General features: G+C 43.2%; 1 protein-coding gene across 2 annotated transcripts in view; it reads left to right on the forward strand.

Moving 5' to 3' along the window:
• Window positions 1-26900, forward strand: part of ELAVL1 (ELAV like RNA binding protein 1) — a 107311-nt gene that overhangs the window by 66622 nt on the left and 13789 nt on the right. For both annotated transcript variants that reach the window (XM_037885482.2, XM_043535855.1), the window contains 3 exons: window positions 11887-11990; window positions 18447-18600; window positions 24241-24466. In XM_037885482.2, the coding sequence (XP_037741410.1) occupies window positions 11887-11990; window positions 18447-18600; window positions 24241-24466 (484 nt within the window). The remainder of the gene's footprint in view (window positions 1-11886; window positions 11991-18446; window positions 18601-24240; window positions 24467-26900) is intronic.

Consider the following 26900-nt stretch of genomic DNA (forward strand, 5'->3'; position numbering starts at 1 on the left):
CTCTATTTGTGGTGAAGTGGTCAGTCTATGATGTTGGTACATCGTCCACAAGATCCTTTTATCTGCAGCCTATCTTCGAGGGACTCAGAAAGTGATTGCAGACTCGCTCAGCTGACCATTCGTGACCGATCACGAGTGGGAACTCCACGATACCATAGTAAGCGACATCTTCAACAAATGGGAGACTGCAGCCTGGGATCTCTTTGCCTCCCCCGAGGCACATACTGCACTAGGAGAGGTATTGGTTTCCACTTGCAATGCACTCATTCTCTGCTGGTCAGACTAGATCAACTACATCTTCCCCACCACCATTCCTGCCATGGGTACTCCACAAGATCGGGCAGGAGAGAGCAGTGGTTATCCTGATTGCCCCACTGTGACCCAGACAGTTCTTCAGAGAAGGTTGGGAAACCAGGTCAGCTTGCCCTCCGCTTCCCATCCCCACTTTCCCTGAGCTGTTAACGCAACATAATAGGAAGATCAGAGATTCTGATCAGCAGACACTTCACCTCACAGTGTGGTATTTAGACGGGCATCTTCTCTGGAATGAGTGTGTTCATCAGAAGTGCAAGACAACCTCTTGAGCAGCAGGAAGGAGTCCACTAGGTGTTCCTTCCAGGCCAAGTGGAACCGCTTCGCTACCTTGGCCCAACAGAAAGGACTTTTCCCCAGAAGAGGTGAAGATTCCCCTTCTTTTGGATTACCTCCTGTGCTTGAAGTCACCAGGTGTCGTCCTCAACACTCTCAAGGTCCATGTAGCAGCAATTTAGCACCTTTCACCCCCCCCCCCCCCCCCGCCCCGTGGAAGGAAACTCCTTATTTACACACCTGTTGACTGCTAGGTTTTGTAAGGCCTCATTAGAACCTTCTCACCATAGCACCTATTCCTCCCCCCCCCCCCCCCCATGGGACCTTAACCTAGTTTTATCAGCACTGATGAAACAGCTCTTTTAAGCCTCTAGCTTCCTACTCTGTCCCTCCTTTCCATTTAAAGTTGCCTTCCTTGTGGCTATCACTTTCTCCACTTTCCCATAAGGATTAGGTCTCCCTGCACCTACATCTCAAGTTTCTGCCAAAGTTCGTATCCCAGTTAATGTCAACCAACCCATCTGCTTACCTACTCTCTTCCTGAAGCCTCAGAAGGAGGATGACTTCACTCCCTTGACGTCCATCAGGCCTTGGCCTTCTACCTGCAGAGGACAAGACCAATCAGGAAATCTTCTAGATTGAGATAAACAATATCCAGGAGGGTTAAGTGGCATGCAATCTACAAGTGGATTTCACTATGCTATCAGTTGTCAGGACTGCCTCCATCCCCTGGGGTGAGGGCACATTCCATGAGAGCCCAGGTTTCGACCACGGCCATCCTCCACATTGTGCTGCTTTGGGACATATGTAGAGTGGACACGTGGAGTTCAGTACATACCTTTGCCATGCATATATGCAGGATTCTGCAACGGATGCCTCATTTGGCACGGCTGTCCTTTGCTAAACCATTCCATCTTCATCCTTGCACCATCCTCCGACTTAAGTGTACTACTTGTTAATCACTCTCAGTAGAATATAATAGGGACCATCACTCGAAGAAGAGGAGGTGGTTACTTGCCTGTAACTGGAGGGCCCTCAAGATTTGTGGTCCCTATCTGTATTCCACTTCCTGCCCTCCTTCCCCTTTGCTGCAGATATCTTGAATTCACGGTGGAGAAGGAATTGAAGACAAGATCAGTCTGCCCCACCCTCAATCACCTTGGACGAAACTGTGAGGCGAACAAAGGGCTCATATGTAGCCCAACAGACATCACTTCTTGGGGGGGAAAAAAATCTCCTGCTCATGATGCACATGCATAAACCCTCAATGGAATACAAGCAGGTACCACGTCTCAAAAAATATCTAGTTACAGATCACTTACAAGAAGTGGAAGATTGGACAGATGACCAGGGAAGAGTATAAAAATATTGCTCGGGCATGCAGGAGTGAAATGAGGAAGGCCAAATCACACCTGGAGTTGCAACTAGCAAGAGATGTTAAGAGTAACTAGAAGGGTTTCTTCAGGTATGTTAGCAACAAGAAGAAAGTCAAGGAAAGCGTGGGCCCCTTACCGAATGAGGGAGGCAACCTACTGACAGAGGATGTGGAAAAAGCTAATGTACTCAATGCTTTTTTTTGCCTCTGTCTTCACGAACAAGGTCAGCTCCCAGACTGCTGCACTGTGCAGCACAGCACGGGGAGGAGGTGACCAGCCCTCTGTGAAGAAAGCAGTGGTTCGGGACTATTTAGAAAAGCTGGACGAGCACAAGTCCATGGGGCCGGATGCGCTGCATCCGAGAGTGCTAAAGGAATTGGCGGATGTGATTGCAGAGCCATTGGCCATTATCTTTGAAAACTCCTGGCGATTGGGAGAAGTCTCGGACGACTGGAAAAAGGCTACTGTAGTGCCCATCTTTAAAAAAGGGAAGGAGGAGGATCCTGGGAACTACAGGCCAGTCAGCCTCACCTCAGTCCCTGGAAAAATCATGGAGCAGGTCCTCAAGGAATCAATTCTGAAGCACTTAGTGGAGAGGAAAGTGATCAGGAACAGTCAGCATGAATTCACCAAGGGCAAGTCATGCCTGACTAATCTAATTTCCTTCTATGATGAGATAACTGGCTCTGTGGATGAGGAGAAAGTGGTGGACATGTTGTTCCTTAACTTTAGCAAAGTTTTTGACACGGTCTCCCACAGTATTCTTGCCAGCAAGTTAAAGAAGTATGGGCTGGATGAATGGACTATAAGGTGGATAGAAAGTTGGCTAGATTGTCGGGCTCAATGGGTAGTGATCAATGGCTCCATGTCTAGTTGGCAGCCGGTATCAAGTGGAGTGCCCCAAGGGTCGGTCCTGGGGCCTGTTTTGTTCAATATCTTCATTAATGATCTGGAGGATGGCGTGGCTTGCACCCTCAGCAAGTTTGCAGATGACACTAAACTGGGAGGAGAGGTAGATACGTTGGAGGGTAGGGATAGGATACAGAGGGACCTAGACAACTTAGAGGATTGGGCCAAAAGAAATCTGATGAGGTTCAGCAAGGACAAGTGCAGAGTCCTGCACTTAGGACGGAAGAATCCCATGCACCGCTACAGACTAGGGACCGAACGGCTTGGCAGCAGTTCTGCAGAAAAGGACCAAGGGGTTACAGTGGAAGAGAAGCTGGATATGAGTCAACAGTGTGCCCTTGTTGCCAAGAAGGCCAATGGCATTTTGGGATGTATATGTAGGGGCATTGCCAGCAGATCGAGGGAGGTGATTATTTCCCTCTATTCGACATTGATGAGGCCTCATCTGGAGTACTGTGTCCAGTTTTGGGCCCTATGCTGCAAGAAGGATGTAGAAAAATTGGAAAGAGTCCAGTGGAGGGCAACAAAAATGATTAAGGGACTGGAACACATGACTTATGAGGAGAAGCTAAGGGAACAGGGATTGTTTAGTCTGCAGAAGAGAAGAATGAGGGGGGATTTGATAGCTGCTTTCAACTACCTGAAAGGGGGTTCCAAAGAGGATGGATCTAGACTGTTCTCAGTGGTAGCTGATGACAGAACAAGGAGTAATGGTCTCAAGTTGCAGTGAGGGAGGTTCAGGTTGGATATTAGGAAAAACTTTTTCACTAGGAGGGTGGTGAAACACTGGAATGTGTTACCTAGGGAGGTGGTGGAATCTCCTTCCTTAGATATTTTTAAGGTCAGGCTTGACAAAGCCCTGGCTGGGATGATTTAGTTGGGGATTGGTCCTGCTTTGAGCAGGGGGTTGGACTAGATGACCTCCTGAGGTCCCTTCCAACCCTGATAGTCTATGATTCTATGATCAGTAACCTCCTAATCTGTTTCTGTTTATATTAGCAAATCAAAGCAAGTGAATGTATTTAAAGATATTCAGAAACAATTGTAAATGCTCAATCATTTGCAGGTGATTGTAGTGTCGAGAGTATCCAATTCTAACCAAAAATTTAAGTATGTTACTTTGTGTATATTGTTGTATAGGTATGTACTTGATGAGTTAACCCTTCAGTTACAGCAACACATAATTTTAGGGCTGTGAAATTAATCGCAGTTAATGCAAGGGATTAATGTAAAACAAATTGACTAGATTAAAAAAAAGTCACTATTTAAGCACTGCTTTGGGTATTATCAGGCAGCACCCGTCAACATGGAAGCATACGAATATTTAGCATATTTGGCATGTAAATACCTTGCAAGGCTGGCTACAGTAGTGCCATGTGAACGCATGTTCTCGCTTCCAGGTGATGTAAATAAAAAGTGGGCAGCATTATCTCCCATAAATTTAAACAAACTTGTTTGTCTTAGTGATTAGCTGAACAAGAAGTAGGACTGCATGCACTTGTAGGCTCTAAAGTTGTAAACTTTTTTTTTGGAGTGCAGTTATGTACAAAATTCTACATTTGTAAGTTGCAATTTTCCGATAGAGATTGCACTCCAGTACTTGAATGATGTGAATTAAAAATACTATTTTGTTTACAAATATTTGTAAACTTAAAAAAAGATCAAAAATATTAAGTGAGCACTGTATACTTTGTATTCTGTTGTATTTGAAATCAGTGTATTTGAAAATGTACAAAAACATCCAAAATATTTATAATAAATGTAAATCGGTATCTTATTATTGTTTAACAGTGCAATTAAAATTGCATTTAGTTGTGACTATTTTTAAATAATTTGACAGCCCTACTGATTTTCAAAAAAAATTTCCCTCTCCATTGAGAAGTTGCCAGTTGTCCAGCGGCTACTATAATAAGATTCAGTGTTCACTTTTTCATTTTTTACTCGGAAGCCCTAAAGAATCATTTTGGTAATATCTAGAGGGTTGCATACTTAAAGTTTATGTAGGTGGAGCTGTATACCCAGCTGGATCCTCAACCCCCTGAGGGCCAGCTCCTGCCCCAGGGTGAATGTCACAGCTGGGGGCAGACCTGGCTGGAGTGGAGGTGAGGGGCCCAGTGGGTGAATATGTGAGAGGCTTCCAGCAAGTGTGATTTTCACTTAAATTAAGCCCATAGAATGCCCATTTGGTGCTGCAGAGAGTTCTCGAGCCCAAATATCTCACCTTAACCCCTCAGGGCATTCACCTCACCCTTGTATCGAGAGCCTGAATAATCCTAACTATTAGATCAGTGGAAATCAGGCTTTTCTGACTTTTGACAAAATTGGTAAGATTCTGCACACTGATACCTGGAACGTTCCCTGACATTTTGGAATTGAGCCAGTGCAGTTTTCAAAAGTTATCACGTTACAAACAGCAAAATGCCATTGAGTTGAGCAAAGCAAGGCCTTACACTCAGCCAAATATGTAACCATATTGAAATATTTGGTTGTTATGAATTGCCTATAGTCTAATAATTGGATATGTTCACTAAGTGTATAATATATTTCTCACCTCTTTGACTGCAATTTCTTCAAAACCTGTTCCCACCCAACTTTATAACCACTCTAGTCTTAAAATACGTTAAAAACTTAAATTTTAATTTTATTGTGCTACAAATCAAGATTGCTGATTCTTTCCCCAAGTCAAATCCCATTCCCTGGACTAATTTGTCTATCCACATCCTTTTCCCACCACATATATGTGAACACTTCTTTACCAAGTTGACAGGAAAAACTGATATAAATTACGTATTTTGTTTCCTGTTTGTCCAGAAGCTATTGTTTCTATCAAGTTAACTTTATTCAAGTTACCTGTATGAAACAGCTTTCTAGAAAAGCCTTGAACTCTAATGCCTAACCTGAGGGTACTGGGAGACTGGGCCAGTTAAAGATGATCTTGATTTCTGGAGGAGTCTCTGAATGAAGCACTTCAGTGCTGCTGTTTCTAAATGCAGTAGAGACTGAAAAGGCAGTGTTTAGGCTTTTCACACCTGTCCAGAACCACCAAGGGATGAACAAATTCTTAAGTATCCTCCCCTCCCCTCCCCCCCCCCAGTGAAGCTAATGCTTTTGCACATGGTCATTTCTGGGGAGTTTGTTCATTGAAATTGATATTCAGAAATGTAGGAATTGCCATACTGGATCAGAATAAATGGTCCGTCTATTCTGTTTTTCTGTCTGACAGTGGCCAATACCATATGGTTCAAGAGAATTAGTTAGAATCCCTATAATGGACAATTATGGAATAATTTTGCTTGTGGGAACAGTGTCTTAAATACCTAAATATGATATGGTAATGGATATACTCAAGAAAGCATAAGTAACGTTGCATAGGTTAACTTAATTTTAGTATTTAACTTTTTAGAGAGCTTCACTATGCAACCCTGTTAATGTTCCTTGGTATGGAAACTTGTAGGTTTAAAAAAAACTCTGAAACAACAAATATTTTATCTTGTACATCTGTCTGCTAGCAGTAGAATACAAGGTATCAGAATTCCTCGGCCCACATTCTTGATTCTGGTAGGGGAGAGGGTCTTAATGGTTAGAACTGGAGACTGAGAGTTAGGTCTCCTGCATGCTGTGTTTTGTTAAAGCACTTTTTGAAAGTTATAGGTGAGTAATTCCCTTTTACATACAGCATACCAAAGCGCACAGATTTGGAATATTTATTCAGAGAGTGTCTGCGTCTCTTTAGTCCCATCATCCTAGAGACCTGCTTTCTATTCCTGGCTCTGTCGGAAGTGACCTTGTGCAACTGCTTTGGCCCTCAGGTATTCTTTCTTGATCAATTGTTTGGGACACAAGTACGGTTCCTTACCAAGGTAGGGGGCTGAGACCTTCCCAATGCTAAGGGTTACAAAATGCAGTGAACTATTAATACCAGTTGATGGGGGAAGTAAAGAGTATATAGCTCCTAGTTGCTGGCTTTCAGCTAGATCATAATGGTCCCTTCTGACCTTAGTATCTATGGTTCTGGTTCTACCAGGGTGTGTTGGCAAGTGTGGGCAGCATTTATTTTTGCCTGTGTCCTACATGAAGCTGTAGTGGTTGAAACAATGAGTAAGCATTGGGCAGACTCTCTTCTGCGCAAATTGTGTTGTTTTTTTTTCTATGGCTTATGGTTTGGTCAAATAGAACAAATTTTACATTTTCTTCCTCTGCACCTATTGTAAGTCCTATTTTTATAACCGGTTTAATTATAATTAATTATAACCTCCAAATATTGCCTTTAGTGTCATATTTCTTATGGTTCACTTGAGGCAAGAAGAGCAGATAACAGGGAGGACGAGCTGTGAGTCCTGCCCCTTAGTACTCCTGCTGGTTAGATGCTTGCCAGCAGAACTTGTAACCACTAGGGGTATGTCTACACTGTAGTAAAAAAACCCACAGCACTAAGTCTCTGAGCCTGGGTCAGAGGACTTGCGCTTGTGGAGCTAAAAAATGCAGCCTAGATGTCTGGGCCCTGAGACCCTCCCCCATCACAGGGTCTCGGAGCTCGGACTCCAGCCCAAGCCCAGACATCTGCACTGCAATTTATGGCCCCGCAGCCTGAGTCATCTGACCTGGGCCAGTCGCGGCCATGCCCCCAGTCTCTTATTGCAGTGTGGATGTACCCCGTGAGGCCCATGGTGAAGAGCGAATGGTAGCTACAAATCCATCACTGTTGAGCTCTCTCTGGTTAGGGACTCATGACTAATGTAGCACACACATTAACATTTGCAAAAAGAAAAGGAGTACTTGTGGCACCTTAGAGACTAACAAATTTATTTGAGCATAAGCATCCGATGAAGTGAGCTGTAGCTCACGAAAGCTTATGCTCAAATAAATTTGTTAGTCTCTAGGGTGCCACAAGTACTCCTTTTCTTTTTGCGGATACAGATTAACACGGCTGTTACTGTGAAACCTGACATTAACATTTTGTTAATTTAAAGGAAGCATCACTACCAGACTTCTGTATCACCTGTTCCGAAACTAGCCCGTGAACTATTGGGCAAATGCTCTGGCAAGAACTGGTTAGTCACAAGTCCTACTGTCTCTTTACTTCTAGGCTGCTCATTGAAGAGAGAAGCCAGGAGACATTTAAAAGCAAATGGAGAGGAGGAGGGCAGAGAAGGATCTGAGCTAGATGCCTCTATTAGGGACCTCTGCTACATAAGAGGAAAAACTAACACAAGCCCCATTCCCCTGTTGGAGCCACCTGTGGGACTGGAGTTTCTATCAGCAGCAGGAGAGAAAAATAAAAGGGAGAAGGAACATAGTAACTCAAGCAGTACATCCAAGGAAGAGCAGGGGGTGAAGAGGGGGAGGAGAGAAACAGGTACCTAGACAGCATACCTAGGGTAGAAGGGAATGAACTTGTATGTAGCAAAAGGAAAGACACTTTATGAAAGAGTTTGTTATGAATACAACAACAAAAAAGATATTCTGTGTGTTGTCTGTGAGTGTAATACTTTATCTAAAATTGTAACTTTTGTGCATGCTCTGCTTGGCTAATGATTCAGCTGAAGAAAGGGCATATTTGCTTTTGCTTTTTATTTAATTTTAATGTATTTGGATTTAATTATACACACAAGATGGTCTATCCAGAGTCTTGTTATCCTTTCCATCAACTACAAATAGACTATGAAAACCATTACAAAATCAATACAGTAGTGTATTCTCCGTTCTAGTCATTCTCCCCTCCCCCATATCATACACACTATCACCAACCTGCAGACATATTATAAATTAAATAAATTGTCCCCCATCCCTCTCCTTGCCCCTAAATAAACGCTTTCCCTAACCACTTCAGCTCTCCCCAAATGCCTGCTCAAAATATACTTTCCAGCATGCCCTAAAGGTCAGTTAAGTTGGGCTGTTTAGAACTAGGAGATGGTTTCTGACATTGTAATTCGCTCCCCTCAGAGCGGGTGGTCCGTGAACAGCTCCCTTTTCTGTACCCAGGGAGCTCTAGTTCATATGCCTCTGCTGATCACAACTACTGCAGGATTGCACAAGGAAAGAAGTGTGTTTTATGTTGGATGATCCCAACCCATTTATGGCATTAAAACTCAAAATCAGCAACTGGGAGCCAAGGGATAGGTCCTAGAGCACTGTCATCATGTACTTGCAGCAAGATATTCCATTTAACAAACGAGTTGCAACATTCTGCACTAGCTTTAGCTTGTGAATGATTTAAGATGTAACCTATGTATATAGCACATTGCAGAAGTCCAATCTAAAGGTGACAAAGGCATGGATTATAGTGGCAAAGACTTCATCTGAGACATTGCCAGTGGTAGGAAAAGGGTGTCTTGGTCACTGCTCTTGTTTGAGCATCTAGCAGCAGTTGGAAATTTAACCAGACCCTTAATTTTTTAATTTTACTACCAATTATGTCCAGACACCTTCAGAGGATCTGACGTAAGCCACCCCTTCCAATTGCCTCCCTTAACTCACTATAATCATTCCATTTTTATCTGTAATAGGTCTCATCCAGCTCACTCTCATCCATAGCCAATCTTGTCCAGAGCTAGGGAAGATGCTCAACTTCACACTCTGAGCTGTAGGAAATGGCAAAAAATCTATCATCAATATATTGAAATATTTAGGGCCATATTACTTTGCCACTCATTTAGCATGCTCATTGATTGACATCATAGAACTTTGCGGTACTTCACATGAAAGAGCCCTCAGGATCTTGCCACAAAAAGTAACACAGCCATTAAAGAGCAGCCCTGTTGACTTGCCATAACTCGTATACAACGCAGGGTCGTTACCTGTTGCTCCAGACCTTCAATCTTCTCTTCCAATATGGACACCAGCTTGCACTTTGTACAGACAAAGTCGCTTCTGTCCTGTGGAAGAAAGACAAACATGGCACATCCAGTGCAGGTCACAACAGCTGAACCCCCCCCTTCCATATCACCTACCTACTATGAGCTTCCTCAGAGACGTTGGCAAGATGTAAGCCTCACTGGGCTCACTCCAGGCGAACTCCCAGGCAAACTCCTGCTGTGAGCTGCTCTGCTGTCCCCGCTGCTCAGCTGGTTCGCGAGGCTCTGGCTATTTTTAAACAGCCAGGCTTCCCTGACGCAAACACACAGACACCCTAATGCCCGCCCCCTGCAGGCTAGCAGCCAATCAGACACTCACTCAGGCTCTCTCCCTGCCCTCCCAGCAAACACACGCTCGGATACTTCCTCAGCAAGCAAACACACACACTCGGATACTTACCAGTCCCAGGCAAACTCCTGCTGTGAGCTGCTCTGCTGTCCCCGCTCCTGGACCCCGGTGCCCCTTTACCTCAGGGTTCTGCCCCAGCAGTACCCCCACTCTCTGGGTCTCCAATCCCAGGGGAACCCCCAACCCTCTAAACCCGCCTTGCCTCAGTGGCTACTGCCAGTCGTCATCTAGCTCCCGCTCACTGGGGCAGACAGCAGTCTGTAATGGCCACTCATCATTGGCAAGGAGTTAGGACCAGCTGCCTCTGCCTATTCCCAGGCTGCACCTCTGAGGCCCCAGTACCTCTTCGTAGGCCTTCAACAAGGCCTGCAGCCTGGGGTGTTACCAGGCTGGAGCTCCCTAGCTCCTCTTGCCCTGCCCCAATACTGCTCTGCTTCAGGTACCTTCCTCTCAGGCAGCTAGCCCATCCCACTCCAGGGCTAGAGTGAGACTCCTCCAGCTTCTTGCCCACAGCCCTCTTATCAGGACCAGCTGGGCCCTAATTGAGCAGGCCACAGCTGTGGCTGCTTCCCCAATCAGGTTAGCTTGGCTGCTTTTAACCCCTGTTCTCCAGAAGTGGGGCAGATGCCCCACTACAGTGTTATATATCTGGTGGCAGTCCCTAACCACAAGGATGTTGCACCCTAAAGTGGGCTTGGTACTTGGTACTTCAGCTGGGAGCTGGCATTTGGGGAAATTGGAGAAAGAAAGTTTGTCTGAGAATTCATTTCTTCAGAAAGAAAAGGAGGACTTGTGGCACCTTAGAGACTAGCAGATTTATTTGAGCATAAACTTTCGTGAGCTACAGCTCACTTCATCGGATGCATTCAGTGGCAAGTACTCCTTTTCTTTTTGCGAATACAGACTAACACAGCTGCTAGTCTGAAACATTTCTTCAGAGTAACTGTCTGAGATGATTTAAAGATTGAATTTTTATTCTCAAACACTTAAGAGGGAGTGAAGAATAATTTAAGAAAAGGATGGACATGAACATCCAGTAATATACCTGCAGAGAAGTACGGCTGTTTTTGTTTTAAGAGACAGGGCATGAACCAACTTGGACCTAAGGTTTTCTCCACCCTTACGTACAGAGTATGACAAATTTAACGAAATAATAAGAGTGGTGTGAAAGATAGCCCTCTTTCTCTACTCTTGCCTCCAGGAATGGAGGATTGAGTTGCTGCAGCAGCAGGGAAATGGATAATCTTGTGACTTTTCTGGTGCACGGTCATTTGCCAAACGTTCTCACTTGCTACTTTTTTTTTTTAAAACTTTGTATATTTATAAACTTAGTTTAGCACTTGGTTCATTTGTTTTTGCATGAAGTTTAACTGTTCTCTCACAGATTTTGAAACACCCTGTTGAAGGGTAGAGGGGAGAAGATAAGAAGTGAAATCTGAAAATGTTGCATGTCAGGATCTGTTCCAGGTGACAAAATAGTTGCTGATTATGATTGCAGAAACAGGGTACCTGAGTCATTGTTTCATACTTGAATGTATTGTTGAGGCTCTCCATTTGCCATCTGAGATGCACTAGCCTCAAGAACACACATGTCTGAAGTGACAAATGGGTGAGCATTACATCAGACACCCCACATGATATGTGACAGGCCTGAGTAACTTAACCTGGAGTTGTTGGAAAAGCTCTTAAGTTTTTGTATGATTTAGGTAAAGTTTTGTCATCTATAGACCAAATACTTTTTTACTTGTATTTCACCAGTGACACCTTTTTATTTGTCAGGATTAATGTAAAAAAATGTTCTTTCATGCAGGACACAGCTTAGGCTATGGCTTTGTGAACTATGTGAGTGCTAAAGATGCTGAAAGAGCAATAAACACACTGAATGGCCTGAGACTTCAGTCAAAAACAATCAAGGTAACAAGCATGGATTTTAAAGCTTAATATTGTAAAAGTGTAACTTATACATAAAGAACAGTTAACTGGAACTCTGTCTTCTAAAACTTTAATGCATTCTCCTAGTAAGTTGTCTCCCCAATTCCTTTTCGACTTCTATATGCCTTGCCAGGTTAAAAGCTCAAGAATGGATGTTGGTTTAGCATCTTGCATAACTTAAAGCAGTGCTTCTTTTGATGTAAGAAAATGTTTGAAAAGCTTAGCTGGTGAGATAAATTATTTTGAAAACTTCTAATTAGCATTTTGTTGTTTCATTACTGTCTTAAAACTGCTTTGAGGGCTTTTGGACTGATTTTCATAAATGCTGGACACCCAGCAGCTGCCCCTGAATTAAGTGTGGATTGCCAAGTATTCAGCACTTTTTTCTCGGAGTTCCCAAAGTATCTGTCTCTTTGATGATACCACTCTAAAGCACAATAGCCACCCCAAGTAGGCAGCTCAAATCATGCCCATTTGTTTTGCAAATCTATTTGTCAATTATATTGGTAACTTACATTGGAAGAAGTTCTTATAAGTCTGAGACGTTTTAGATTCCATGCTCAGATAAATATTTGTTTTGTCATTTGCTTTTCTTGAGTGAATGCTGTGCATCAGAGAGCATCAGAAACTGGGAACAGGGTGTTTATAGGGGAACCGTGCAGTGGAATGAGCTGTCAAACACCTCAGCTTTTGTAATAGCTTTATTTTCAAAGATTCTCTCTCTTTCTCTCTCTCTCTCTCCATTTTTAGAGCACCCATCACTATAGTATCTAGGTGCCAATTTACATACCCCTGGTGTACATAATTACTGGCAGGTCATGGGTTCTATCTCAATGCCATATGGTGACGACTGTGGTGTCTGTGCACAGTAGGTAAGATTATTCCAGATTGTTGCCTGGCTTTTGGATTGAACTCATGTGAATCTCAGGTACTCAATGAGCTCTGCCTTAAAACAAAGGAAAGACATGCACAATGTATATATACCATTGTCCTGAAAAGGATAGACTCTCAGATCAGCTGAAATATTTGCTTGTAACTTTCTTTTTCTCTACTAGAAGGCTTGAAGAAGGATAAAAGGTGTATTTTTGTTGGTTAACTGTCCCTAACTCAGGTGCTAAAAGCCTGAATTGATGTCATGAGTTCTTCAATTGGTATGTTCTGTGCTTGAATATAGTTACTGGTTCTTAGTAGGCACTGAAATTATTACAAAATAACAGATATGATACACGAAGCAAAGCTCACATCGGGGCTGCTCAGTGTATTATATGTCAATTGGCAGGATCAGTGCTGGGCCTGTAGTTGGCTCATCAGAGTAATGATGCCACTTAGGGGCACGTCTACACTGGCAAAGTTACAGCGCCGGCAGTTACAGCGCCGCTCAGAGAGTGCTCACACTGTCAGCTGCCTGCGCAGTAGCATGTTCACACTTGCGTCAGTATTTGGAGCGGTGCACTCTGGGCAGCTATCCCACAGAGCACCTCTTTCTTTTCTGCTACTAAGACTTGTGGGAAGGTAGAGGGGGGTGTGGGGCATCCTGGGTCCTGTACCAGTGACCTGTGATGCATTGCTTCGCATCCCAGCAATCCCTGTGCTTCCGTCTGCATTCGACACTATCTTTCAATGGTTTGTGTACTGCACGCCCTGCCTATTTGGGCTGCAGGAATGGATCCCGCACTGCTGACCAGTATGCTTCTTGCTCTGACCAGCACATCATGAGTGGCAGGGGAGTTATTCCTTAAACTACAAAGGCAAGAGGAGTGCGACATTGATTTCACCACGCATAATAGCTATGACATGAGATTGCTTGTGGTATTCGCGGAGGTGCTGACCACAGTGGAATGCCGTTTTTATGCTTGGGAAACCAGCACTGAATGGTAGGATCACATCATCGTGCACATCTGGGGTGATGAGCAGTGGCTGGAGAACTTTCGGATGAGGAAAGCCACATTCATGGGACTGTGTGATGAGCTCGCCCCAGCCCTGCAGCACAAGGACACAACAATGAGAGCTTCCCTCCCATTGGAGAAGTGCGTGGCAATCACACTGTGGCAGCTGACTACTCCAGACTGCTCGTGATTGGTCGCTAATCAGTTTGGAGTAGGAAAGTCTACCATTGGACTCATGTTGACTGAAGTGTGCAGGGTCATTAATCGCATCCTGCTCTGAAAGATGGTGACTCTGGATAACATGCATGACATTGTGGATGGCTTTGCACAAATGGACTTCCCTAACTGCGGAGGGGCGATAGATGGCACGCATATTCCAATTCTGGCACCAGACTGCCCAGCCACCGAGTACTTTAATTGCAAGGGGTATTTCTCAATGGTTCTCCAGGCGCTTTTGTGGATCACGCACGCATCTTTTGGAACACTGGCCTGTTCAGGAAGCTGCAAGCAGGGACTTTCTTCCCAGACCAGACAATCACTGTAGGGGAGGTCAAAATGCCCATTGTGATCCGGGGAGACCCCACCTACCCTTAATGCTGTGGCTTATGAAGCCATACATGGGGCAACTTGACAGCAGCAAGGAGCGGTTCAACAACAGGCTGAGCAAGTGCAGAATGACTGTGGAGTGTGCTTTTGGCCATTTAAAAGCCCGCTGGCGCTGCCTCTATGGGAAGCTGTACCTGACCAATGACAATATTCCTATGCTTATAGCCATGTGCTGTACGCTTCTGTCAAGGCTGATTCCCCATTCTAGCACTTCGAGCGCAGAAGGTAGGGGCCCGCAAGGATTCTAAAAATTAATACCTGTCACCCCATGCTTGTATTAAACTCCCAAGGTTACAGCTTTGCTCTGTAAACACTGTGCTCAGTAAACGCTGCCACCACCCAAGTGAAAAACTGCCTCTTGCAAATCCTGGAAAAACTCATTTGAAGTTTTCCCTAAGGCCCCTTGGCTTTTCCATCCCTCCCTTGGGAAAGCTGAGAGAGAAAACAAACAAAAGGGAAATCCAGCTGTTGCCACCAGCTAATTGGTTTTGTGTCTTAAAAGGTAAGGTCTGTGCATATGTTTTTCAATCAGGTTTTTTAAGAGAGGTAAATTTTATTAAAAAAGAAGAAAGGAAACACATCTGGAAAATCAGGCTATTGCTTGATTTTTATAAAGCAACTGGAAAGGGGTTAAACACCAGGAATGGCTCCCTGGGGGCCAGCTTAACGTTACAAAAGAAAACAAAAATATCTGAGCTTAGCACAGAGGAAATCCACAACCCAAAATAGATGCGATCAGGTTTATTTCTCTATCTAAACATTCCCTGTCCCAATGAATCCTTGTAGGTATGGAAGATAATTTTTCATACATGGTTCAAACTTTACACAGCATTCCTGCTGTCCCTGTCTCTTCAGCCAAGAGAGAACAACCAGAGAGACAAAGGGAAAGCTTTTTTCCCATTTTTAAAAAATTCTAGCCTTCCCATTGGCTCTTTTGGTCAGGTGCCCACTCCCTTTCCTTTACTTGGGGGACTTTGTTAACCCTTTACAGGTAAAGCAAGCAGAGAACAGCCACCAAGAGGAACTCAATAGCTAACTGGTTGGCTGGGTGTTCATAAAAGGGAGCTCCCCCCCTCTCCCCCCCCCCCCCACCTCTTAATTTATCACAGCTCCAGAATATTTGTGAAGGGAAGGGTGAAAACTTCACTGAGGGTTGTACCACAGAGGCTCAGCACCTGGAGGCTGAGATTGAACAACCAGAGACTAGGGCTATTAGAGAGGCACAGTGCAGGGCCATAAGGATCAGGGATGTCTTGAGGCAGCAATTTGAAGCTGAAAGACACTGTTTGTTGCTATGCTCAGGATTGCAGTGCTTGTAATGCTTTTAATGCTAGGAGGTGACTAATGCACATGATGCAATAAGGGGGTTTAACATAATTGTACGTTGCTTTGCAGTGCTCTTTTTGCTTTCAGTTAATAGAATAAAGATTTCTTTAAAACCATCACAATTATTTTATTAAAAGAAGAGTCAAACAAACAAAAATTAGGAGTGAGGGGGATGGGGGAAGGGAAGGTCCCAGGGGGAAGAGGCATCCCAGGACAGCTAAAGATTTGTGTATGTCCAGGGATCATATCCAGCCTTCTCCTTTGGAGTACAATGAAGTAGGTGCTATACTTCAGCAGGGCCAAACTGCAGAGGGAAGGGTGTTTGAGTGCTGTGCGTAGTGGGAGTCCACAGTGCTGGACTGTGAGGGGAAAGAGTGGAATGCTGCGGGTATAGACTTGAGCGAGGAGGTTGATAAGAGTGTGTTGGCGATGTCTGGGGAGTGCATGGGAAAGAGTTTTGCGACAGCAACTGCAGGGGAGGGCGGGTGCGTGCAGAGTTGCTCGGTTTGCAGAGCTAGTATTGCCTGGAGCATGTCTGCTTGGTGCTCCATAATGTTTCAGAGCCGCTCCGCGGCTTCATTCTGGCGTGCCGTGTTCTCCTTTTGGTCCCTCTTCTCGCTGTCTCACCACTCCTTCAATTCCTGTTTCTCGGCGGTGGAGTGCATCATAACATCACGCAGAAAATTTTCCTTAGTTCTTCTTGGCTGCTTTCTAATTCTGTGCAGCCGTTCAGCCACCAATAACAAAGAGGGAGGCTAGGCTCCCAAGGTCATCTTTGTGAAGTTTAAATGGAACATTTTACAGAAACAGTATTGTTTTCAACACAGACAGCACTAATTCAGTGATTTAAAACACAGCCAGTACTCTCACACACCTGTCACTAACTTGCTGACCCCAGGCAAGCACACACAAGCCAAGCCACAAGACTCCCAGAATGGTGAGTAGCCGCAGGGGCAGGGTAAATCATTCTTCCTGGACCTGCTGTATTCTGGGCATATGGCTCTTGGAGAGCCAGCCCTGTGGGGGCGGGGGCTGATAATCATTCCTGTCCCCACACTTTCCACAGGATGTGATCATTATGGAAGATATCTCGCTGCTGAGGGTGAGCAGGGAATCAAGGGAGGGTCTTCTCCAAGCATTCAGCTTCCTCCCTGGCGCCTATGCAGCTAGCCTGTGTGCAGCAGTGGTCCCCACTTCCCCGCCCCCCCTGTGACGGCACAGAGCATGGGAAAGTGACCGTTAATGGGGCAAGAAACAAAGCAGCTTTGCCGAAGAACCTGTGGCAGTGGATTGCCCAGTATCTCCACGAGAGTTTCCTGAAGATCTGAGGCAGATTCCCATGAAGTGAGGGAGTCAATCAACAGGCTGTTCCACAGCTCAGACTAGGCATGCGGTGGGAGACAAGCCTGCTTACTGCAACCCTCCTGCCCCCAACAACTCGCTTCAGCGATTCCCATAATCAGATCCACTTACCAAGGGCCTCCTCTCCTGTTTGTGCTTTGCCAGTCTCTGACAGTTGTGACTGGCTAGCCTCCTCCAGGGTAGAAAAGAGCTCCTGGCTGCATGCATCTCTGGCCTCCTAGTCATCCTCTACCTCTGGGTCCCCCTCCACGTCCTTGTCCAAGATTTCCTCCTCCTGGCTCGGTCCACTCTCGACTGGCACATGACCCACTGAAGTATCCACAATGGTCTTCACAGTGGAGGTGGAGTCACCGCCGATTATCGCGTCCAGCTCTTTGTAGAACTGGCAGCTTGTGGGGGCAGCACCGGAGCGGCGGTTTGCCTTCTGCGCCTTATGGTAGGCATTCTGCAGCTCCTTCACTTTTACCCTACACTGCAGCGTGTCCCGGTCATGTCCTCTTTCTGTCATACATCGTGAAATCTGTCCATAGGTACCATAATTCCTACGAGTGGAGCACAGCTGGGTCTGGATAGCCTTTTCTCCCCAAATGCTGATGAGGTCCAGCAGCTCAGCATTGTACCAAGCGGGGGATCCCCTGGTGCATGGAGCAGGCATGGCCACTTGGAAAGATGCGCTAAGACCAGAAGAATTTATGGGGTGGGGATGAGGGTTGGTCACCTGAGGGCAGTAGAGTTCAAACTGATGACGAGAGAGGTGAGAACAGGCATTGTGGGACACCTCCCGGAGGCCAGTCGCAGCATTGTAATCAACCATGGTGTCTACAGTGGCACCGCAGTGCTGTCTCCGGTGCAGAAAGATCTGCGCCTCTTGTTGGAGTGCTTGTTTTTTTTAAGCGCTCCAACTGTGCAGTTTCTGCGCACTAAGTGGCTTGGCAATGTGTACACTTCGGGAGTTACAGTGCAGAAAGCTGCTTTACTGTGCAGAAACTTCCCAGTGTAGACAGGGCCTTGGTTTCATTGTCAGTAGAGTCGAATAGTGAAGAGGATTGTGTATCTTCTTCTTCTTTTTTTTTTTTTTTAAATCAAACACAAACACTTTTGTTGCTTGCTTTTTATATGCTGGCAATCTTTTTTTCCTTTTATGAAACTACTATAGGAAAATTGCCTATATTACAAAAGAAGGATTTTAGGTGGGTGTCTTATAACACAGCAAATCATTCATGTAATTTCACATACCATAAAAAAATTTCTCTTGAAGGTGTCGTACGCTCGTCCAAGTTCTGAAGTTATCAAAGATGCTAACTTGTATATTAGTGGACTACCAAGGACAATGACACAAAAAGATGTAGAAGACATGTTTTCACGCTTTGGCCGCATCATCAACTCGCGTGTACTTGTGGATCAAACTACAGGTATGCACAGCGATGTTAGATATTAGAAACTTGACTATACAGGATACACAGAAATGTTCATTCTTTCAAAGATTATTGGTGCTTAAAATTAACTTTTAATTTTCCAGGTAATTTTTATATATGTTCAGAAACTAATTGTTGAATTTGGTATTGATCACTATGTCCCAGAAATATAGAACTAGAATGGCAAACATCCCTGTTTTGGGGGCTTTTCTGAAACACATGACTTAGTCCATTTTGTAGATTATTCTCTGTAAATTGAGAATGGTATTAAAAACACAGGATTTGCTATACCAGATCAGATCTTTGGTCTGCCAAATTCAGTATCTTGCCCCCACCAATTGTCCATGCCTGGTGCTTGACATAGAACAATACAACTATCTGATTATGCAGTATTTCATCACTGTAGAAGATCAGCTTGCAACCTGAAGCAGATTTTGTTACCTTTACTTTTTCACAGGGGAGGCAGCATGGTACAGTGGAGAGGGTATAGGATTGGGATACCAGAGCCCTGAGTTCTATTCCCAGTTCTGCAGCTGACCTTAGGCATGTTGCTTCACCTCTGTACCTCTGTTGGGCAATGGGGGCTTGTCAGGTGTGTCAGGTAGCCTGCCTAAGAGAATGAAAACTCCAGTTTCAACCCAAGAACATCTGATGTGGCCATCTGGTTTGCAAAAGTTGTGCCAATCACACTCTGTGAGTCTGCACTGCCGACCCCAGCTGCTGGACAAGGAGAAGCAAGAAAGCACTTTTCACAGATAGGCTGGATTTTACTGCTAAATAATAGCTATCATTTTATGTGAGAGGATAACTTGTTCGTTAAACACATGTAATCAACTTGAAATTGATCTTCATGATTTCTCATTGCACTTTCGTATATCTGGAGTTTCTCAAGGTCCTTTCCAGTTACTGCTAACCAAAAGCTTTGAGCAACAAGCTTCACAAACTTGCTAACTGTTTTCTTTGTCATTTCTGAATATACTGAATGAGATTTAAGAGAGAAAGTTACGATAAATGTGTCCAATTTTGGTCCCCCTCCCCCCCAACGGAAGGGATGTGAACAAATTGGAGAGAGTCCCAGTGGAGGGCAGTGAAAATGATTAGGGGGCTGGGGCACATGACTTACGAGGAGAGGCTGAGGGAACTGGGGTTATTTAGTCTGCAGAAGAGTGAGGGGAGATTTGATTGCAGACTTAACTACCCAAAGGGGGGTTCCAAGGAGGATGGAGCTAGGCTGTTCTCAGTGATGGCAGACGACACAACAAGAAGCAATGATCTCAAGTTGCAGTGGGGGAGGTCTAGGTTGGATATTAGGAAACACTATTTCACTAGGAGGGTGGTGAAGCCCTGGAATGGGTTCCCTAGGGAGGTGGTGGAATCTCCATCATTAGAGGTTTTTAAGGCCCGGCTTGACAAAGCCCTGGCTGGGATGATTTAGTTGGGGTTGGTCCTGCTTTGAGCCGGACTAGATGACCTCCTGAGGTCTCTTCCAACCCTAATGTTCTATGATAAGCGTTGCTTAGTTCAACACTCAGGTCAGGAATGGCCAAAGTTAAGGGTTGCTCACACAACCTTAAGTTCCCTGCACTCATGGCAGGACTAAGTATTACCTAGACCATTCCTGACAGGTGTTTGTCTAACCTGCACTTAAAAATCTCCAATGATGGAGATTCCACAACCTCCCTAGGCAATTTATTCCAGTGCATAGCCACTCTGACAGTTAAGAAGTTTTTCCTAATGTCCAACCTAAACCTCCCTTGCTGCAATTTAAGTCCCTTGCTTCTTGTCCTGTCCTCAGAGATTAAGAAACAATTTTTCTTCCTCCTCCTTGTAACAACCTTTTACATGCTTGAAAACTGTTATCATGTCCCCTCTCAGTCTTCTGTTCTCCAGACTAAACAAACCCAGTTTTTTCAATCTTCCCTCGTAGGTCATGTTTTCTAGACCTTTAATAATTTTTGTTGCTCTTCTCTGGACTTCCTCCAATTTGTCCACATCTTTCCTGAAATGTGGCGCCTAGAACTGGACACAATACTCCAGTTGAGGCCTAATCAGCATGGAGTAGAGCAGAAGAATTACTTCTCATATCTTGCTTACAACACTCCTGCTAATACATCCCAGAATGATGTTTGCTTTTTTTGCAACAGAGTTACACTGTTGACTAATATTTAGCTTGTAATCCACTATCGCCACCAGATCCCTTTCCACAGTACTCCTTCCTAGGCAGTCATTTCCCATTTTGTATGTGTGCAACAGATTGTTCCTTCCTAAGTGGAGTACTTTGCATTTGTCCTTATTGAATTTAATCTTATTTACTTCAGACCATTTCTCCAGTTTGTCCAGATCATTTTGAATTTTAATCCTATCCTCCAAATCACTTGCAACCCCTCTCAGCTTGATATCGTCTGCAAACTTTAAGTGTACTCTTTATGCCATTATCTAAATCATTGATGAAGATATTGAGGTGAACTGGACCCAGAACTGATCCCTGCGGGACCCCACTCATTATGCCCTTCCAGCATGACTGTGAACCACTGATAACTACTCTCTCAGAATGGTTTTCCAACCAGTTTTGCATTCATCTTATAGTAGCTCCATCTAGGTTGAATTTTGGAGATGGCAACTCATGAAAGATTACCCAAGTGCACTGTTTGAACCCTAAATGACATTAACTGTATAGCTGCCGCAGGAAATATCTTGTACAGATTGTACAGCTAAGTTAGCCATGCCATGTGCAGCACAGCCTTCCTTCCCTTTTAAAATACGGGTAAAAATTACACGTGCAGACCTTTGCTAAACAATTGTACAAAAATGTAGTTTTCTGATCCTCAACTTGGACCAGTCAAAGTAATTTTTCATCAGAGTAGTCGGATGCTCCTCATTCTCTTGCCAAATTCCAGCTTTCTGCTCCCAGTTGTTTTGGAGCAAGATCTGTCCAAAAATAGTCACATTTTGATAATGGAGGAGGTTCCCCCATGCACTCGTTCTCCTTGTAAACAAAGACAGTGAAACTATTTAATCTGACATCCCCTGAAATAGAGACCAGTCCTAGAAAACTTCATTCCAGTGTGTGAAAGTTTCTCAAAGTTGAGTATTTGAAAACAGGGGCTTCTCATAGAAATGACCAGCCTTTTCAATTATAGCTGTTATAAATGTTGCAGTTGTCGTGTTGGTCTTAAATACTGGCTCTTATAGTGCCCCATTAATAACTTTTCTGCACTTTAAGCAACAGCTGTGTATTAAACTTGGTTGTCACATAACCAATTTTTAATCTTTCTCATGAGAAGACCTTGTCCCTTAGGATGTAATTCTTTAATTTTCCTGTGTAGTTTCTTCTCCTATGTCCCATAGAACAGTATGGACAATGTTAATTTTAGCAAACCTGTATATAGTGCCATAACTTTACATGGTCTTTAGAGATTAAAAGATAAGGCCCTGACCTGAAGTGTTTACAAACTGAATTAGACAAGCATGTAATATGAAGATAAACAAGAGAAGGGAAAAGGGAAATTGAACAATGTATTAAAAATAATAAAAATCCAATTGCTTTTATACAGTAAGTAAATTATAGGTGATCTATTTCAAATGGTAACTTAGGTAGGGCAGGAGAGAGGACTAAAGGAGCACAGCACAGAGTAGAAGAGAAGTGAGACTGTGTGCATCAGACTGTGGTATAGTGCCTGCTGGAAGCTAGGAGATGCAGCTGCTGTGACCCCCTTTGCGAGGATATAGTGTGTTCCTCCTCCTCTAGCATAGGAATATCTTTTCTGGCTTGTGCAGGGGGTATGTGGGAACATAACCAAATTAGATCTCACTAGTGGTCCATCTGGTCAAGTCTCCTGTTTTTGACAATAACTGGTACCAGATGCATGAAGGTGCGAGGAAACCCCCAAATGTCAGATCATAGAGTAACATAACATGTTCAGGGCACTGCTCCTTCACAGCTGACTGGAGAGGCTAGTGTCATTGTTGGTGCTACCCAAGTGGAGTCTTTACGCTAGGGAAAGAACAAGAACATATACCTAACTCAGGCACTTCAGAGCTACACAGTGTTTCCTTAGTGCAGGGACTAAGGTAAGGGCCATGCTCTGTTTCAGTCCCATGTACTTAAAATCATCAATGAATGCGGCAAAAGCTCCTGAATAGAAAGGCTCTGAATGCATCAAGTAGAATAATGTAACCATAACTGTACTAGGAAGCAGGAGATGTGGATTCCATCCAGCTCTCACGTTCACTTGCTTCATGACCTTGATTACATCACTTAAACATTCTACGCTTCCGTATCCTCCATCTGTAAAATGGAGATAATGCATACCCACCTTTTTAAAAACATTTTCCAGTCTGCATATAATAAATGCTATATAAATGTTTCAGACTCTTATTGTTACTATACCTGTGCACATTTATTTAAAAAAAAAAGTGGGGGGGTTAGGGGGAAGGTTCAGAGAAGAGCCAGTAGAATGATTCTAAGTCTGGCAAACCTGCCTTAAGTGAGAGACTTAAGAAGCTCATTCAATGTAGCTTACCAACATGAGGGTTAAGAGATGACTTGATCACAGTTTATTACTGTGTTAGGAGAAGATTTCTGATAGTACAGGGCTCTTTTATCTATCAAAGGTCTAACAAACTCCAGTGGCTGAAAGTTGAACGTAGACAAAATCTAATTAGAAATTAAGTGCAAACTTTTGAGAGAGTAATTAACCATTGGAAAAACTTCTGAGGGGGTGTGATGGAGTTGACATCAGTTGAGGTCTTTAAATCACAATAGGATGTCTTAAGAGATGCTCTAGCTTAACCACAAATAGGGATAATCTAGTCTGACGACCTGCACAATGCAGGCCAGAGAATCTCACCCACCAACTCCTGTTAACAAACCCCTAACTTATTTCTGAGCTATTGAGGTCTTCAAATCATGATTTAAAGACTTGAAGGTGCAGAGAATCCTCCAGCAAGTGACCTGTGCCCCATGCTGCAGAGGAAGGCGAAAAACCCTCATGGCCTCTGCCAATCTGCCCTGGAGGAAAATTCCTTCCCGACCCCAAATATGGCCATCAGCTAATGCACTTGATTTGGGTGAAATTCTGTGGCATGTGTTCAGCAGATCAGACTAGACAATCACAATGGTCTCTTCTGGCCTTTGAATCTGTGAAATGGTGTGTGTCATCAGCATGCATTCATTTCCTGTTTGGAAATTATGTTTCAGTTTTAGGTCTCTTGATGTTTTGAGTAACAAAACTGAGCAAAAATAAAAAATGATTTTAGGCCAATAGTCACTTTGCATTTCTCCTTTGAAAACATTTTAGTTGATCTGAAATATTTTTCATTTAATGTCAGCTGACAGTGGGTTTCCTAGAACACTTGTACATTGTACAGTTTTTGATTTTTTTGGACTATGAACTAACATGTTATAAATGTGTTTTGCTCCACCATCATCATTATATATTTGAAGTAAATGTGCTCATTTGTGTTTAATTTCGTAATTATTTTTAAATGTTTTGATTTCATCCTGTTGAAGAACCACCAGTAAAACTGTAGAACTTAAAGCCATGACCTTAGAAGTACTTAATTTTTGTTTTTTCATTTGGAAAATTGTTTTGAGCTTATCCTTAATGCATTTTTGTTTGTTTGTTTGATTAAAAGGTTTGTCCAGAGGGGTCGCTTTTATCCGGTTTGACAAAAGGTCAGAAGCAGAAGAGGCAATTACAAGTTTCAATGGTCACAAACCCCCAGGTTCCTCTGAACCCATTACTGTGAAGTTTGCAGCCAATCCTAACCAGAACAAAAATGTGGCACTGTTATCACAGCTGTATCATTCACCAGCTAGACGATTTGGAGGGCCAGTTCATCACCAGGCGCAAAGATTCAGGTATGTTAGGAAGAATAATCCATTTAAGGCCTATTCTGTCACGCGCATTTCCACTGGGGAAAGTGTTGCACTGTTTCAACTGTAAAGTAATAAATATCTTTGACCTAGCATGTGTGAATAAATAATAATGCACTGTGTATTTCTCTGTCTGTGTGTGTGTGTGTGTGTGTGTATATATCTAAAAATTGCTCAAGTAGAGTATGATCAAAGTAATAACCTATATGGAAAACTGTGTTGCAACTAATCAAGTAAAGTTTCTAGTTCCACAAAGTAGTACATAGTGAGAAAGTGTATGAAGTGTTGTTGTAGCCGTATTGGTCCCAGGGTAATGGACCAACTTCTGTTGTCATTGTATCACACCTTGGCAGGCTGATATTTTAACAAGACTTGTAATCTTGTCAAAGAACTATATCATGTCTGTCTGACAACATAGTTTCTCATGAAACCATATTGACTGGTGTTAGTTATACTTAGATCTTCTAATTCTTTAATGTTAGAATCCTTAATAAGTCATTTCATTATTTTGCTGGGAATCATTGTCAGGTTAATTGGCCCATAATTATCAGTCATCCTGTTTTCTGTTTTAAAAATATTGACAGTCCTGAAGTTTCTCCAGTTTTACAACATTTTTATTAAAAATTAACATCGGTTGTCTAGTCTTTTAAAACTCTTAAATGCAAGTTATCTGCACCTGCTGATTTAAAAATGCTTAATTGTAGAAGCATCTTCCTTAGTTACTTCTGGGAAAGAAACTATTTTATCATTTTATTTTATTACCTTTGCTTGAGAGGTGATTAAGTATCCTTTATGTTGAGTCTAAGAACCTTAATTTTTTTGCGGGTTTCTTTAAGGATCTTTTTTTTTTAGTACATTTCCCTTCTTTCCCTCCTCAAATGTAGTGTTACTGTACTAGTTTTTGGTGTGATCCTTCCCTCAAGGACATTGAACTTAGAACTATTAAACAATTTTTATTAGTTAGTTGTATTGTGGTAGCACCTATGAGCCCCAGTCATGGACCAGAATAGCACTGTGCTAGGCACGGTACAAATACTTAATAAAAGAATGATCCCTGCCCTAAAGAGTTTCTAATTTGAATTATAATTGTGTTATTTAAAGGTTGTGTTACTTAAAGGTTGAACAACATTTGTGTGTTTAGGCTGTTCTCAGTTTAGTCCTCTTCTCTTATGTCCAGGACTAAAGTTTTTGTGTCAGTCCAGTGTAATGAAGCAATGTCTTGACGCAAATAGTAGTTGGAGTCATCCATGTTCTCAAAGCTCCTGCACTCCTCTGCACTGCACTTGGAACTGGTCTTAATAATTAATGGCATGTCATGGTTTTGGTGATGATAATGTGGACATATGCCCCAGAAGCTTCAGTGCTTCCACCTCTTGAATTGACATCATAACATGGGGCACCTATTTGAAGGATTGGATGAAAACAATTAGGACTAACTTCGGCTAAGGGATGTGAAGGAATCTTTTGAGACCAGTGTATCTTCACTGTGAAGCAGAGAGGTAACAAAGCCCATAAGAGGATCCGAGGTTAAATCCACCCCCTTTATTGTTAGAGGCTTTTTAAGACTCAAACTGAGATACCTAAAGATGGCTCGCATTACAAATATGGTATCTGGACAATTCTATCTTATTCTAGAGACAGGGTGGGTGAGGTAATATCCTTTAGTGGACTAACTTCTGTTGGTAAAAGACACAATTTTGAGCTTACACAGGACCTGAACAAGAGCTTTGCAAGTTTTTTTACTTTCCCAAACAGAAATTGGTCCACTAAAAAAATATTAGCTCACTCAACTTGTCTCTTTAATGTTCTGGGGCCAACACTGTGAACAACAGTGGAAGATATCTCCTTCTAGGAACAGAAGTAAAGGAGGTATTTTCGCTTCCTTCCAGCGCTCCATCTTTGTCAAAGGCAGGTACATAGAACATATCTCTGCCTCTAGATGTCAGTAACTGTTCTTTCCATCCTCACCTCAAGAGCAGGGCTGCAGGAAGGGGCTATAGCAAAGAGTAGCTGGATCTTACATACGAGCGTCCTTTGATGTCACCAGTATGACAGTAAGAGCATCTGCCTTCATAAGTGATGCTTGAAGGTGTTCATGACTGTCTTTTTCATTATGTCGTCAGATGGAGATTCAGCATTATTATAGAGGAAATGTATTGGAGATAAAAAATTCTATTCACGTGACATCTGAGACACAAGCCACTCTTGTGTTAATTGTCTGCATTTAATAGATAAAAATTTGGATCATAGAGTAATTAAAAAACAAACAAACACTGCTTGCTTTGTTAAAACATTTGGTAAGAAACAGGTTTACAGTTGTATTTGCAGGTTTCAGAGTAGCAGCCATGTTAGTCTGTATCCGCAAAAAGAAAAGGAGTACTTGTGGCACCTTAGACTAGACTAACAAATTTATTTGAGC

Source organism: Chelonia mydas, chromosome 25, assembly GCF_015237465.2.
Source record: "Chelonia mydas isolate rCheMyd1 chromosome 25, rCheMyd1.pri.v2, whole genome shotgun sequence".
NCBI classification, from domain to species: Eukaryota; Metazoa; Chordata; order Testudines; family Cheloniidae; genus Chelonia; species Chelonia mydas.